This window comes from Sinocyclocheilus rhinocerous, unplaced genomic scaffold, assembly GCF_001515625.1.
Source record: "Sinocyclocheilus rhinocerous isolate Xijiao unplaced genomic scaffold, SAMN03320098_v1.1 scaffold75, whole genome shotgun sequence".
Lineage (NCBI taxonomy): Eukaryota > Metazoa > Chordata > Actinopteri > Cypriniformes > Cyprinidae > Sinocyclocheilus > Sinocyclocheilus rhinocerous.
Window position 1 is genome coordinate 1305274 of NW_015632455.1, and position 16886 is coordinate 1322159.

At 34.7% G+C, this 16886-nt stretch overlaps 1 protein-coding gene across 1 annotated transcript in view; it reads right to left on the reverse strand.

The window, feature by feature from the left end:
- LOC107742307 (aldehyde dehydrogenase family 1 member A3-like) overlaps positions 1-16886 on the reverse strand; it is a 44427-nt gene that overhangs the window by 14787 nt on the left and 12754 nt on the right. The window contains exons 4-7 of the mRNA XM_016555228.1: positions 14434-14563; positions 9293-9354; positions 2701-2829; positions 797-910 (exon numbers count right to left, since the gene is read on the reverse strand). Coding sequence (XP_016410714.1) covers positions 797-910; positions 2701-2829; positions 9293-9354; positions 14434-14563 — 435 coding nt within the window. The remainder of the gene's footprint in view (positions 1-796; positions 911-2700; positions 2830-9292; positions 9355-14433; positions 14564-16886) is intronic.

A 16886-nucleotide genomic window follows, 5' to 3' on the forward strand; every position in this document is an offset into this window, starting at 1 on the left:
CATATTAAAATATATAAAAGAATAAGGGAGCATATTAAATTTGATTGTGTTTTAAATGAGTAAAATATTCTTACTGACAAATGGGCAAAATCTAGGATAGTGGCAAATTTTAGAAATGTAATTAGTCTTTTAATATGTCATAAATTGATTTTTGTTGTAAATATGCCAAGACAAGAATGTTACACTGAATGAGTGGGTGTCTTCTGTAAATCAGGGAAAAATGTATGATATTTATTTTTTGCTCAGAAAAACAAAAACAAAGTTGCAATTAAATTAAACAGAAAACTTTTTACATTTTTTTGGGAAAAACAACAACAATTTAAAGCAGTATTACACTTATTGTTTTTATGCTGAAACCCTTTTTCGTCTTTGACCCATATATTATAATTTACAAATTTATTTACAATATATTTGCATCACATTTCAATAACTCATATTTTCTCAAATTTTCCCCCTTTTTTTAGATATATTTTCAATCTAAATATACTTATATTATCCAGAATATATTTGTAAAAATACATTGGCAGACCGTAAATGTATTTTAATGCCATTCAAAGTACATTTTGGCATGTCAAGGTCTAAATAGAATATATTTTTTAATTTAAAAAATATATTTCTCTAAGCTGCACTGCTTACCATATTTATTTAAAATGTAGATTTTTTGGGCAGAAAAAAAAACAAAATCTTACAGTATGTCAACAATTACATTTGTGTCATTCACACTCGTTTGTGTGTCTTCATCTTTGTATTTCTCTTAAGGCTTTGTGCAATGAGCTTTTTCTCATAACTTCCTCACCTCTGTGGAGCCTGTAAAGGCCACTTTGTCGATGTTCATATGACTGCCGATTGCCGCTCCAGTCGTTGGTCCAAACCCAGGTACGATATTCACGACTCCGGGTGGAAAACCGGCCTGTATATGACATGATGGAAAGAACAGGCTTTATTTGTATTACTTATAAAAACATACTAGCCTAATACTGTTTGATACAGCTTAATTCTTTCCTTTAAAAGGAAGAGGATAAAATGGGAAATGAATAGGTCAAAAAATTGCCCACGGGGACAGAGACAGCAAGACTGCTGATGTACACAAAGAGACGCTTTTCTTTTGAGGATTTAAACCACATTGATCTCATTCATAATGATGAAGACATAAATCATCTCTTTTTTAGATACAGACGGCTTGAATAGAAAGCAAGTGGCGGTTGACTGAAGGCTTACAGCTGCAGTTTAGTCCATGTCCTTACAGCAATTCATGTGTCCTGCTCTCTTTGAAGAATTAAACATGATCATTTGAGCATTTTGTATAAACAAAGACAGAGCAACAACTCATTACCCACAATGCAGCTGAGTCATTTTGTAATACAGCCAGGTTCCCAACCGGGTTTATACCCCTCTAAGACTAAGACATTGAATTAGTGCTTTCAAATGATTAATCGCATCCAAAATACAAGTTTTTGTTTACATAATATATGTGTGTGTACTGTGTATATTTATTATGCTTATTTAAATACACACACATACAGTATATATTTTTATATTCATATAATTTATATTATATATAAATATATTTAATATATAAACATAACATATTTTTCTTAAATATATACATGCATGTGTGTGTATTTATATATACATAATAGATATACATAGTACACACACATATATTATGTAAACAAAAACTTTTATTATGGATGCGATTAATCGTTTGATAGCACTCGTTTGAATAAATATATTTAATTAATTTAATTACTCATTTTTGAATATAAGATCAGGTATCGTAATGTATTTTGTAATATTTTGAGTATTTTTTTTATTTTAATGCATTTTATTTATTTTTTAAAAGGTATTTTAAAGATTTTTTTACACTGTAACCTTTCAAAAAATTTATAGTACCTTTAGATTTTATAAATTTATGATTTTATAAATTTATGAATCTAGCAGATAGCCTGGCTTTTAGCCAAAGTGACTTTTAATCCAAGAAAGACAACAATATTGTTATTGTTATGTATGGTTTTTTAAATACATATTTTATTTTATTTTGTTATATATTGTATTTTATAAAAGTTAAAAAATTATATAAAAGTTTGTTCTTTTATTTTTTAATTTCTTATTTATTTAATTTTACAAAAAGTAACAAATTATACAAATTATTTGCTTTTTTCTATTTCATAAAAAGTAACAAATTATACAAAAAGATTTGCTTTATTTCATTTTTTCATTTATTTGATTTTTTATTCATTATTTATTTTTTTATTTTTTTATAAAAAAAGTAACACATTTTACAAAAGATTTGCTTTGTTATTTATTTATTTAGTTATTTATTCCTTGCTTGCTTGATTTTATTTCATAAAAAAATAACTAATTATAAAAAAACATTTGCTTAGTGTTACAATGGACCAATCAGAATCAAGTATTCCAGAGACCAATGCTATAATTTATTATATCCACTGGGGTGCAAAAAGCCTCTGCCAAACTTTAATTTGGCATCATAATCTCACGATCCCCATGCAGATCAATCATGAAGCCCCGGCTGGGAAACCCTGGCTTACAATGTTTGTACAATGCGCACAATCAAACCACAAAATCTGGGAGCGAGAAAGGCACCGCTGATGCAATCAATCATCAATGTCCATATTAATAAAATCAACTCAACAAACGAGAACGCCAAACCAAAGCAATGAGCCCCCGCTGCCCCCTCACCTCCTTTATGAGCGCTCCGGCGTGAAGAGCCGTCAGCGGGGTCTGCTCAGCCGGTTTAATGACCACCGTGTTCCCGCAGGCCAAAGCCGGCGCGATCTTCCACATAAACATCAGCAGAGGGAAGTTCCACTACAAATACAGAAGACAATTAAACGGATCATGCAATAAATAGCTGAAAACGGGTTGTTGGATTACTAGAAAATAATGCACCCCCGAGGTGGTAAATCGTGTCGTGTGCGTTATTTTCTAACAATTCAGCGGACCAGACACAATCACGGTTACCACACCTCACCACATTGTTCAGATGTTGTATTTCAAGATATTCATCAGGTTTTTGTCCTTGTGTGTAGAATTAATTTCTTATGCATCCATTGTTAATTCCAAAACATAATTTTAAAACTAGCAACGGAGGATTGAGCCATTGATAGCAGACTAATGCAGTTAATAATGAAGTTATTAGACAGATGGAAAGAGAGAGAGAGAGAGAGAGAGATTAAGCGTGTGGGAGAAAAAGAATGTGCTTTCTGTACATAATAATAAAACGTCATTTTAAGGCAAAAACATGGAAATAATTTGTCATTTTTTCATCCTATTGTTTACTTTATTTATTTGCTTTGTGTCGTTGTAGGGTTTAGTTCTTTTGCTGTTGTAAACTGTAAAGACCTTTGAAATAACTGAAATCATTTGGCGCAGTGATATGAACATGGAATGCGGTCAATACCTGCCTGGAACTACTTGAGCCGTGCATTTCCCTGAAAATAATCATAGACTGTATAAAAACATGGATGTAGTGTCTGTGACGTCACCCGTAGGATTCTAAAGAGCGTTTTTGAAGCTCAAAGTGGGCGGAGCCGGCCGTCACCATCTTCGCAGCGCGTCAGCGCGCGTCACTCCCGGATAATCGAAATCAAAGTGGGCGGAGCCGGCCGTCACCATCTTGGCAGCGCGTCAGCGCGCGTCACTCCCGGATAATCGAAAATGGCGGGAGCTGGTTGCTGAAACCACGCCCACCTAGCTAGACGGTGGTGACAGCAGCGGCAATAGCGGCAATACTCAAGTGGCCACGCCCTTAATTATGCAGAACTTTAAGGCTTAATATAATTTAAACGGATGAGTTATAAAAAAATTCACCCCCCTCACAGTTGTCATGAAGGGCAAAATTAGCTATATCGACCAAAATAATTTTTTGAACCAGGCTGTAAACATGTTTTTTTCTGCTGTAAAGTTGGGCATTTTAACATGGGGAGTCTATGGGACTGACTCACTTTTGCAGCCAGCCTCTAGCGGCCAGTTGACGAATTACAGTTTAAGTCACTTCCGTGTTGGCTTCACGAGAGAGAGCGGGAGGTTGCCGCTTGAAAATAATTGCACACCTTACAACGTTCATCAACCAATCAGAATCAAGCATTCAACAGCTGCCAACCCCACCCCTATTGTAGACCTCAAATAGCTCCGCCCCTTTTCAGTGCCGCGCCAGTTGTCTTTTGTCTTCCGTTTGGATTTCCACAGCGTGAAGGTAAGCTCGTACAAATTTATGAATGAACATTTTAAACATTTCCCAATCTACTGACATATGATTTGATATTTGCTTCGAACTTTACAACCCACATGATAACTTTTGTTAACTCTACAATAATTAAATCCACTTCATTAGCTAATTACTCTTCAACAGCAATGCTATAGAGCTGCCGCAAAAACATAAGTTCAAAGACAAATTTGTAAAGACGGCTAAGCACTTGTTTCGCTGACATAAGGTTTGTAAAATCAAATAAACAAACAAATGTACATCAGTAAAGCTGTGCTAGTTTGATTTCAGTCTGACTGCTTCTGAACTGTATTGTTTTTTTGTTTTGTTTTTAAAGTTTTGTGGTCTTTGAATGTTCCTGTGTGGTAGATATTCTGAGTGGTTGTTATGCTGCTACAGGTTTTATAAAAACGGAAACTAAAAGTAGAATAAAAAGCTCGTGAATAAAGTGTGGCATGAACATTGACGTTACCTCAGCCGTCTTTAAATATAAAACACACCATCAAGTTAATTGCTGTTCTTTGTTAAATTAGTTACATAAATATGTACACAAATCACTTGTTTACCAGTAGAGAGTTGTTATTTGTACATCTTTTTGGATGTTGTCATGCAATTAAACATGTTTCTGGATTGCATTTTCACTTTTCTTATTTTTCTCTCTGAGTGACTCATGTGCGCTGAAGGCCAGTGTTGCTTTCTCTAATTACCACCAAACCAATCCCAAATATGAATAATGACTTTATGATATAATCTCCAGTGTCTATCAACAGTTTGTACTTTGTTTCCAAAGCAACGTAAGACAATAAAAAGCCATTTTCATTGATGAACTAAGATTCTTGGATGGCCTGATTTGATCAATGATTTGTAGGCTTTTGTAACATATGAAAATTGAGACAATATGGTGTATCAGTGATGACAGTAACTTCATTTATAGTCAAAAATTACCCACCCAGAATCTTCAAACAGGCCCTTTAATTACAATAACTTTGTTTATTATTATCAGAACAAAGACGACTGCCCTATGGATGCATGCCATTCATTCAATTAGATTCTTTAAGAGTATTGGCAAAAATTGTGCAAAATTGCAGAATTCACTCACTGTCACAATGTTTGGGTTTTCTTTGCAGTTGCTAGGGTGCGAATGAGAATGAAACAGCTTTGAATACATTTTTTTTTTGCACTAGGTTGTTGGGTGGTTAATAGGGTGATACATAACATTCATAACTTTGAAACCAGTCAGAACACCCTGGCAACCACTCTGAAAACCCTAGCAACACCCCAGCAACCACCTAGAAATGCCCTAGCAACCACTCTGAACACCCTAGCAACCACCTACAAATGGCACTGCAACCACCCACATCTCCTTAGCATATTGGCGGTCTAATGTTTAGAAACACACTAGCAACCACTTAGAAAACCCTAGCAACTACCTGTAAATGCCATTGCAACCACTAGGGCTCTATGAAATCTGTTTTATTTTTTCCCAAATTCTGTTTTATTTATTCCCAAATTCAGATTTTTCCATTTAAATTGATCTGGATTCAGTTCCCCGATTCCGGAGCGATGATTCAAAAACATGAAAACCCATTATAATCGAGGCATTCGTTGCATCCAGTGGGTCATCATATGACCCCTTTAATCAAAAAGCATGTCTAATTAATTGAAATAATAAAACTTACAATATTAAACCACAATTTCTTAAAAGTTTAACAAAAAAATCAATTTTTGAGGCCCTATGAGATGTTTACATTTTTTTAATTTTCTCAAATGCATTTTTTTTAGTAGCACTATCAATACATTAAAGGGGTCATACGATGCGATTTCAATTTTTCCTTTCTCTTTGGAGTGTTACAAGCGGATCGGTTTTCACCGTGGACGAAGCGGAGTCCAGCCCGGGGTCGTCACATGTGGTTGCCGCAACCGCGCCGGCCGCATAACATTTCTGTCACACGCTTGAGGTATTCGGCCAATCACAACGCACTGGATAGCTGGCCAATCAGAGCACACCTCGCTTTTTCAGACCGATGAGCTTTGTAAAAATCGATGCGTTTCAGAAAGGCGGGGCATAGAGGAGAAACAATAATGTACAGTATGTGGAAAATAATGTGTTTTTTGAACCTTAAACCACATAAACACATTTCATTACACCAAATACACCAAATAATGTTCTTTTTAGCAGCATCATATGACCCCTTTAAGTAATATTTCTGTCACGGTTTCTTCAAGTTAAACCAAACTTTTATTTTGACGGGTTGCTGTGAAGACCTTTAAGTTTCGGTTTGTAGCCTATGTGATATGATGATAGTTTTTCTCAAAAGAAATGGTAAAATGCCGATGAAGTGACTCTCAGAGCAGTTCTAGAGATTATGTTCATGTGTTCATGTACTTATATATTGAGACGGCAGATGCTGAAATCACCGTGAGTGTCACGTGCACTTCAGTATTTGTATAGTAAACGAAACCGCATGTCTGTGCCATTCATTCACACAGAGATAAGCAGAACATGCAGGATTCATATTTAAATGGTATTTTTGCGGCTTAATATTCACAGACACTAGTCCATATTGCATTCTGATTTAAGTGTACCGACCTACTTTTGATGTATCCATCCAAAATTTGACAAATTCAGTGACATTCCGCGTTATACTGTACATTCCGTTTTCCATAGCAACACCTCAATTAAGGTGAGAGTATTAAGCAGCATTCAAACAGATTTTTTTTATTTGATTTACTACGGTGGTTGCTAGGGTGTTACTTAGCAACCACTTAGCGATGTCATTGTACATTCTATTGAAGATCAAGTTTGTAAAGACAAAGTCATAGTAATACTTTGTTAAATAAACCACTGATAATTCAAATAAAATGTAATGTGTTCATCAGTAGTTGATGCTATGCTGAAATGTTGAGAAAACACTTTTTAAAATGGAATATCCAGTGGTTAAATGCTATAACTATGAATAATGTATTGCTATTGCGTGAATAATATGTAATCATGTAATCAATAAAAAAGTAACTGTAATCTGATTACGAGTATTTTAAAATGTAATCTAATCTAATTACAAATACTTAATCTTTGGAATCTGATTACGTAATCCAGATTACATGCAATCAGTTACTGCCCAGCTCTGAGTATCTGTACAGTTTTTTAGCGTGTGTTGAGATCTTTGGTGGGCGTATGGGAGATATTTAATTACACGAGAGTCGAATCGCACTTTCGTTTCATAGCTCACGGTCACGCTGCTTTCCTGTAATTGGAATTAGTGCGTATTTAAAGCTTCACAAAAGATCCCCAGAGTGACGTCAAGTGAGAAAACAGCCTCTGTACAGTAAGGAAACCAAACAAGGCCTCGTGGTTTCAGAGAGTCGCGAGCTTTCATAAACATTCATAAGCTTCAATGGCACGTGAGATCATAATACAGTGCGCTGTCTGCGAGAGGGAGCGGTGTATTTGTGTTCGTCTGTGTGTGTATCTTTATCCAAGGTGTTTGCTTACATGCATCTGAAAGACTCTAGACAGGCGTTGGCTACAGTATATAAACAAAGCCATCATGTACAGTATGTGTGATTCAAAGCTCACTGGATCCTATTGTGTTTATGATCTAAACCGTGTCCAAATATGTTTCTTTTTTACTTTATCTGTTTAAATGCCAATGCTGTCAAATTCACAAATGAAGTGCTCAAGCGTTCGAGAACAGGATTAATCAGATAATACAGCGATTTCATGCTTTATTGCTTACACAGATTACCATTGTCATACTACAAGCTACTTATAATCGGATGTTTTTTTTTTACGTGTGCCAAACTGATAATAATAGAAATGTTTCTTGAGCATCAAATCAGCATATTAGAATGATTTCTGAAGGATCATGTGACACTGAAGACTGGAGTATACTGAAATGATGCTGAAAATTCAGCTTATGATGCTGAATTCAGAAAATTCAAAATATGATGCAGGAATAAATTACATTTGAATGTATATTAAAATAAAAAACAGAAAATATTACATATATTAAATTTAAAAAAAAATTTAAAAAAAAAATCCAAGATGATATCATCACGCTAATCAGGATCTGGCTAATTCGGTTCTTCGAACGCACCTGTTGTTGATGATTTTCTGCTCGCCGTTTCTCGAGATCGCACCTGGTCCTTATGGAGACGAGGGAACCCTGACTCAGATACAGGTGAGCACCCCTCCCCTCTTACCTTATTTTATACCTCATCTTAGTTCCCTCAGCGGTCAAGTTGAGGAGTGTATTTTGACAAAAATATATATATATATTATTGCTAAATCAGAATATTAATATAATTATATATATAATATTAATATATATATATATATATATGTTATAAATTACCAACTTATACCCAAACTACTGAATGGTAGTGTGATTATTTATTGAGTTAAAAAAGAAAAAGATTTTTTTTTTATTATTTTATAAAATGATTGTACTAAATATTATAATATTACTGTTTACCGATAAATATTCAAGAATAAAAAATAAAGATGTCTGCACAGAGACTTAAATTATTTAGTTAATAATTTAAGTGAACCGATGCATTTAAACAAACTGCTTAAAATTAAACGATTAAATTAAACGATTAAAATGAATCAGTCTTACTACTGCTTCATGTAAGTGAGAGCGTAAAAGCTTTTGAAAACAATCAAACTACTGAAAATAGTTAGTTGCACTGATACTAGTTACTCCTAAACAGTGATAGACAGAATAGAATGAATAATAAAAATTACATTAATTTTAATCATTAAAAATACGGCCACTTGATATCGAAAATGTTTCATTTTTCCACTGAGCACTTTTGTATTTTTAACGGCCTTTGAATAAAGGTAAAGATTTCAAAGATTTGAAGATTATATGTTTGCTTTTTTTTTAACAATAATTAAAAATACAAATGTAATAAGAATAAAAAAAAGATATGAAAAATACGACTTCTATCTAAAAATACCAATTACAAATTGGGATGTGCCATAAACTCACGATTTGCCTACTGTGAATTGATGTTAAATGCTCGACAAATGAAATGCGAATGAAAAAATAGTCATAAACTCACCGGAATAATTGCTCCGCAAACACCGACGGGCTCATGTTTGGTAAAACACACAAAGTTTTCATCTGTTGGGAGGAAGAAAAAAAGCAATGAGGAAGTCAAGAGGCACTAAACGTTATAACACACTAAGCTCCCCTTTGATATATAATCATTGTTTCCTTGGGAAGCTCTTGGATGTGACCACCGAAAACCAAACATGAGAGACAAAGCATTGGGAAAAACACACAGCGACGGTTTCAATGGCCCACACAAAGCTCTGGTCAGGAAGAGTGTATATGTTCTGCTGCTTTTTTCCCCTCTGCTTTCACTGGAGACACATTGAAACGAGAGAGGCCTGAGGTGTGTGAGAAGTCTGGGCAGCAGTTCAAACCCGCTGCTGATCTGCTCTTGGCTTGGATGCACAGCTTTGTTCACCCTCACCGCTCTCTTTCTCCCTTTGCTCTCTCTCCCAGGAGTCAGATATCCAGTCGAGGTAATGTAAGGTAGCAATGCTGTTTTATCACATCTCTTCGCACTTGAACCTTTCCGTTGGAAAATGCCACTAAGATTGGCCAATTTACCACTTCCTTGTTCCATCGTGTATCCAGTTAAAGACTCGAGTGGCCTTGGTGCGACTGATTACTGAACATATTCTACCTGAAAACGAACATTTACTTCATTATTTACTCACCATTATGTCGTTACAACAAACCTCCTTGCTACTATTTTCTCTGTGAACTGAAGTGTGGAGAAAGATTTTCAGCGAATATCGGACATAATAAAATAAAGGTTTGGAACAGCATGAGAGTGCTACTAATTTCTGCAGTTGTTTAATCAAAAATACAGTAAAAACAGTACTAATATTGTGAAATATTTGTATAATTTCAAATAACTGTTTTCTGTTGTAATATATTTTAAAATGTAATTTATTCCTGTGATGCCTTCGTGTCTTCAGTGTCACACGATCCTTCAGAAATCATTCTAATATGCTGATTTTCTGCTCAAGAAACAGTTATGATTATTATCAATGTTGAAAACAGTTGTGCTGTTTTATATTTTTGTGGAAACTGATATTTTGATGGGTTTTTGAGGATTCTTTGATGAATATAAACATCAAATGAACAGCATTTATTTGAAATAGAATCTTTTGTAATATTATGTCTTTACTGTCACTTTTGATTAATTTAATAGGTCCTTCAAAAAAGTAATTAATTAGTAATTAATTAATTGACCCCAAACTTTTGAACAGCAATCTCAGAATGCGTTTTGATGATCTCAGTGAAAAAAAGACAAATAATGACAATATGTCAAATAAGTGATAGAATTTTAATTGGAATCATTTACATTTATTTTACCTGTGAGGAAGTAAACATAAAAATATATAGCACACACAAAATTGTCAATTTTTATTTGTATTAGATTGAACTTTTTGTATATATTTTAATTAGATTTAACCTCATATATAAATGTATGTATTGAATTCATATATTTGAGTATTTATGCATTAAAATTTGGACTTTTTAGTGATAGTGTGTGCGATATATTGTGATGCTTATAAGAGAATTACAGAATTATCTTACATAGATAATTCATAGAAATTTGTACGAGTTGCTGTCTATTTACAGCGGTCCAGATTAGTCATATATGTGGTTGCATTTTAGTTAGGATGATGCCTATGTAAACAACAGGCAGCAATGCAACTTTTGTGGTCTTGTGAACTTCATAAGAGTCATCCAATTAAAACTACAGCCCAACAACAAACGTCCATGCGTGACATTTCATATAAGTGTGCATGGATACGTGGGAGCTACGCCTGTTAATCTAGTGCAGCCGGCCTCTCCGAGCCCTGACCTTCTCGTGTTTCCCCACACCGCAGTGTGTCGGGGTGATTACAGACTTGATGACTCCCTCACACAATGCTCATCTCTGGCTGTAACTGATCCGACAACGCTGCTTATCAAAGGTTAAATTTACATGGCATCTAGAAGGGCTTTATTTCAGCAAAACTGTACAAAGCCTCGCCCTCTGACTTCTAACGTCGCGGCAAGTTTCCAGCAGCAGGTAATGCATCTGTCTACACAAAAATAAAAAAATACTGCAATCTGACATGTTGAGAACCAAAAAGTAGAACATATGTGACCCTGGACCACAAAACCAGCCATAAGGGTCAATTTTTTTAAAATTGAGATTTATACATCATGTTGAATAAATAAGCTTTCCATTGATATATGGTTTGTTAATAATAGGACAATATTTGGTCGAGATACAACTATTTGAAAATCTGGAATCTGAGGGTGCAAAAATATCTAAATATTGAGAAAATCACCTTTAAAGTTGTCCAAATTAAGTTCTTAGCAATGCATATTACTAATCAAAAATTAAGTTTTGATATATTTACGGTAGGAAATTTACAAAATATCTTCATGGAACATGATCTTTACTTAATATCCTAATGATTTTTGGCATAAAAGAAAAATCTATAATTTTTACCCATACAATGTATTTTTGGCTATTGCTACAAATATACCCCAGCGACTTGACTGGTTTTGTGATGCAGGGTCACATATGAGGTTTAAAATGCATTTATGTGGAGCCACAGCTCTGTAATTAAATCCAATCAAAGAACTGAATTAGCTTAAACCCTATGAACCCTACTGTATCATATTTGACACGCAAATTTCTAAGGCCTCTAAATCATCAACATGATTAAAACTTTGCTGAAAAACCTGTTGCACACAATCTACTCCATACCTTCTGAGTTTATACTATTTAGCAAGTAAAACAATTATATTTTTTGTATACTTCAGCTCATGTTTTATACTTTTTGCTGTGAAATCTTTAATAATCTTTATAAAGTAAATATAAGAATAACTTTTATATTATTAGTCATATTTCGAGAAGAACATTTACTGGACTGAAGCTATTTAATTTTTATTTTTTTCAAATGTGAGTATCAAATACGATAATCAGGCTTTTAAGGAACGTTAATTTTTTCACCTCTCAATCATTGTATTGAATTGCATTATACATTTTGAAACTACAGAGCTTTGATCATAAAACTAAGCATTTAAATATCATCTTACTAAGACATATTATTGGGAAATATATCGAAATTTATATGCATTTTATGTAAGTATTTTATTATACTGTTATAAAGATCTCATTAAATTAACATCGCAAGCATCAGAATTTCATCTTACTTTTTGACCATATAAATACCAACATCTGCAACAAATGACATGTTTATGCTCAGTTTAAGTGTTTTTTCTCAATTATGACCACCATATTCTCACTATATGAGCCATAAAAGCTTGATGTATCCAATATGATACGCCACAAAAAAAAAAATGCAACATTTTTTGGGAGAGGATTTTGTCTAAATGTTCAATAAACTTTTCCATTAAAAAAAACAAAAATTTTTTGAACCATTATTTTATATGTCAGGCTTTACAAGCTTAACTCGACCAAATGTCAGATATGCATGGAAAAGACAGCTTTATCTGGTCAGGATCCAATGCAACATCCACGCAGCGATCCACCTCTGGCTGTGGGAGGAAATGTCAAATTGGCCAGATTGGTCTTATAATTGGCGCGTCGACAATCCGGGTTAATCTGCCCAATGTGATGAACCGTAAATGACACATTTTTCCAAATAAACACTTGAGTTGGGCAGTAGGCGATTGACGTATGCTAATTGGCAGCCGTTATCAATGGGGAAATTCAAAGCGGCTTCAGTCACGCACTGTTTTCCAGCCCTCAAAAGAGCAAGATATTCTATCTGGCCGCTGATTCCCTGAACTCCGGCTGATCAGCGGTCGCACCTCAGCGATTAGGATCAGAGCCTCTTCCTTTTCCTTTGTGTGCCAGGGCTTTCGTCTTTTAACGGTTTATTTGAATCTAATCAGGGGGAAAGGAGGGAAGCATGTTTTGTCTAATGAGTATCCTGGAGTGGCAGGAATGCTGGGGGAAAAGGAAGAATTAGAGAGGGGGATGATATACCACCCAGGGCTGAAGGGAACCCATCAACCCTTTCATGCTCATTAACTCATCTCTAGTATGAAGAGGAAGAGGACTTTTGGGAAACACTGGCTGGCTTGGATGTGTTTATTATGTTCACAGCAGAGCTGAATTGAGAGGGACTTTTAAATTGGAAATTCGGAATTCGGGTTGCACACAGGAAGCAGAATTCTTACATTCAAGTTTCCAGATAGGTTTCCAGTCCAAACCCTACAAATTACTTATGCACAGTTGTCAATCCATATTAAACTTACATTTAAAATAGTGTTTTACAAATGAAAAAAATGAACACTTCACTTTTAAGTATAATTAAAATTTAAATTAATTCATACACTATCATTCAAAAGTTTGTGGTCAGTAAGATGTAAATGCTCACATTAATGTTTGTTCTTTTGAACTTTCTGTTCATCAAAGAATCCTTTAAAATCTATCTCAGTTTCCACAAAAACATTAATAATAATCATAATAATAATAAATATTTCTTGAGCAGCAAATCAGCATATTAGAATGATTTCTGAAGGATCATGTGACACTGAAGACTGGAGTAATGATGCTGAAAATTCAGCTTTGATCACAGCAATAAATTACATTTTACAATATACAGCAATAGAAAGCAGGTATTTTAAATTATAATAACATTTCACAATGTTTTTTACTGTATTTTTAATCAAATAAATGCAGCCTTGGCTAGCATAAGAGACTTCTTTTTGCAAATATTAGAAAAATCTCACCGACCCTAAACTTTTGTACGGTAGTGTATACCTGCTTGTAAGTATTTATTTTTTTAAGGTCATTATTAATTATGCATAAACATGCAAACTTCGTATTTCCAAAAACATTGGATTTTTAAATGCCAGAAAATTGTATTTCATTTAGACATATTCTGTAATATTTAATTACATTTGCAAGCGCAAAATCACTTAATTTCCCAGAATGCTCCAATTTACTATAAAATTCCAATTTTACGTCCCGTGGTGCATCACCAATTGAATTCAAATTCACTCTCATTATTTGAAAAGAAGCTAATTCTTTAATTGAGAATCGCTGAGCTCTGGTTCACACGTTCAATCACAGCACTAAATGAATCAGCTGATTTGACTGAAAACACAAGTGACAAAGTGATCCATTCAACTGGCTTTGATACTCACCGACCGGCATGGTTTTCCCATGAATCTTGTCCGTCCAGCCGGCGTAATATCTCAGGGTCTTAATGCTGCCATCCAGATCGACAAAGAACGCATGCAGGAAGGGTTTGCCAGTGTCCATTGACTCTAGCGTCTAGGAACAAGAAAGCATATGGTTCAACTACTGCAAACCCATTCTGAGAGCATAAAAGCATAAAGTTATGATTTTATTAGCAATCTGTTTTAAATAGGCATTTTTATTGGGCATTTTCGAAAAGCATGCTCATTTCGAGAGCTACAAATTTGACACAAAACAACTTTTTTATGCATGTCAGACGCCAAGATTTTAAAGCGCATGGGGAGTTAGTAGGGCCAGAAATAATAAATAATAAATATAATAAATTAATAAATAATAAATTCCGCTGCCCTCCAACAATAAAAACAATGTCAACGTGAGGAAAAAAGTATGTGGGTAAGAGCGCGGCTGAAGTCATTGACACTCATGAGAGCTGTAATATGGGATGCTGCCCATCAGCGCTGGAATGGTTTGATTACTGTGCACCTGCACAAAACAATATTATGTTCAAGATTACTTAAAATATGATTACAGTTCTAAAGCATGATCATACTGACATCTCAAGCTACTGACAGCCTCCCAAAATTAATCATACTAGATTGCTGGGTGTGTTTTGCATTTCTGTACTTGAATCTATTTGCGTGGGAAACATCCAAAACTGCATGAGTGTAATTGTGAAGTACGCATGTATTACATTTGATCCATCCCTTTTATTCAATGCACGACTGTAAAAGGCACCGTAAATGGCTTAATAGCAACAAGGCAGTGCAGTATAAGAAAGAGATCACTTTAACCTCTCTATCTCCAAATCTGTTCTTTATTTTCCTACACAGTGCTCTGAGTTATTGAAATTATACTCCAGAATCACAGGACATGTTTGCAATTAGCAATCTAAAAACATTACTTCACTCACATCTGTAAAATTTCATTCACAAATGCGGTAACTAATGTGATCTGGCAGTAGAACAGGATGAAAACCAACTCAAGCAAAGCTTTAATTATGTAAAACCGAAGCATTGTGATACTGTAACGACAGAGATAGATAGATAGATAGATAGATAGATAGATAGATATTCACAGATGTTTACTAGAAAATTTGCTTACAACTCAAAAAATGCATGAAAACAAGCAAGTTGCTTTCTCAAAAGCATCTAAATCCTAAACTATGATTGTGTTTTTGTTTTAATTGACAAGACTTCAAAATCAGACCACCGTGTCAACGCTCACACCTGCAGTAGTGTTTGACGAATGCATTCAGACAGGCGTGACAGCTTATCGACACTGCGAGTGTGTGCCGTGACTAAAAACAGACCGCAGCCATTATAATGAAGCAGCAAGTGCACAGGTTCATGCGAGTGTTTTGTGTACAATTTATTGAGCTAATTTTACGATCTGCAACACTTTCAATTGGACAGAAATTTAATTCTGATTGAGCTCAATTGGTTCATATGTTCTGACTGAAGTGTTTACAGAAAGACTCTTAAATTGAACAGAGATTTGAAGGGATCCGAAGCCATTTTTAAATAAGGGTTGTTGACATGAGCAACTGTATAGCTAAATACTGATATAAAGACACTTTGTTATACTTGTATTGTTTAAAACGGCGTATGATTATTTGTTTTGTATAAACATGAATGTGTATCCTAATTGAATGTTTTTAAGTAGGCTAGTTGTACATACTGTTGTTTTGTATTATAGTCTAATTTTTCTTTCTCTGTTCATGTTAAAGTGCCTCTGTTATGGATTTTTGAAACTTACCTTTCATGCAGTGTGTAACACAGCTCTAAGTGAATGAAAGCATCCTGCAAAGTTTTAAATCTGAAAGTGCACCGTGTATAAAGTTATTGTCTCTCAAAAGAAAGAGTCGACTCTGAATCATTGAAACGAGTCGTTTTTAAGACTAATCCCAAGCCGTTTCATGTTGACGTCAACATGAAACATTAGCATATTGCCCGCCCACTTGTTGGTCTTTTCGGGTTGGTCTGAATGAAAATGCTAATTCATTCTTTGCCACTAGGTGCCGCTTTTGGAGCGGTAAAAATAGCTGTACACAAAGCAGCACTGCGCTCACAAACGCCGTTTTATCAGGCATTACAGGCATGATGAAATGAAAATGAGACCAATCGGACCAATCACCGCAGATTAGCATCACGCAAAGGAGGAGTTTGAAAGAATGAATCGTCGAGCGAATCGTTTGGGAGTCGTTGAGCAAATAAGGTAAAAAATAAATGCATATTATAAGACAATGAAAGTGTTTTTTGACCTTGCATGCATGTCAACCTGTTATTGGGGACTCCCAAAACCAAAATATGAACCTTTCATAACCCATAATAGGGGCACTTTAAAAAAAACTACTGTCATGATTTACTAAAGACGTGCAGTGAAAAATTTGCGTGGACAT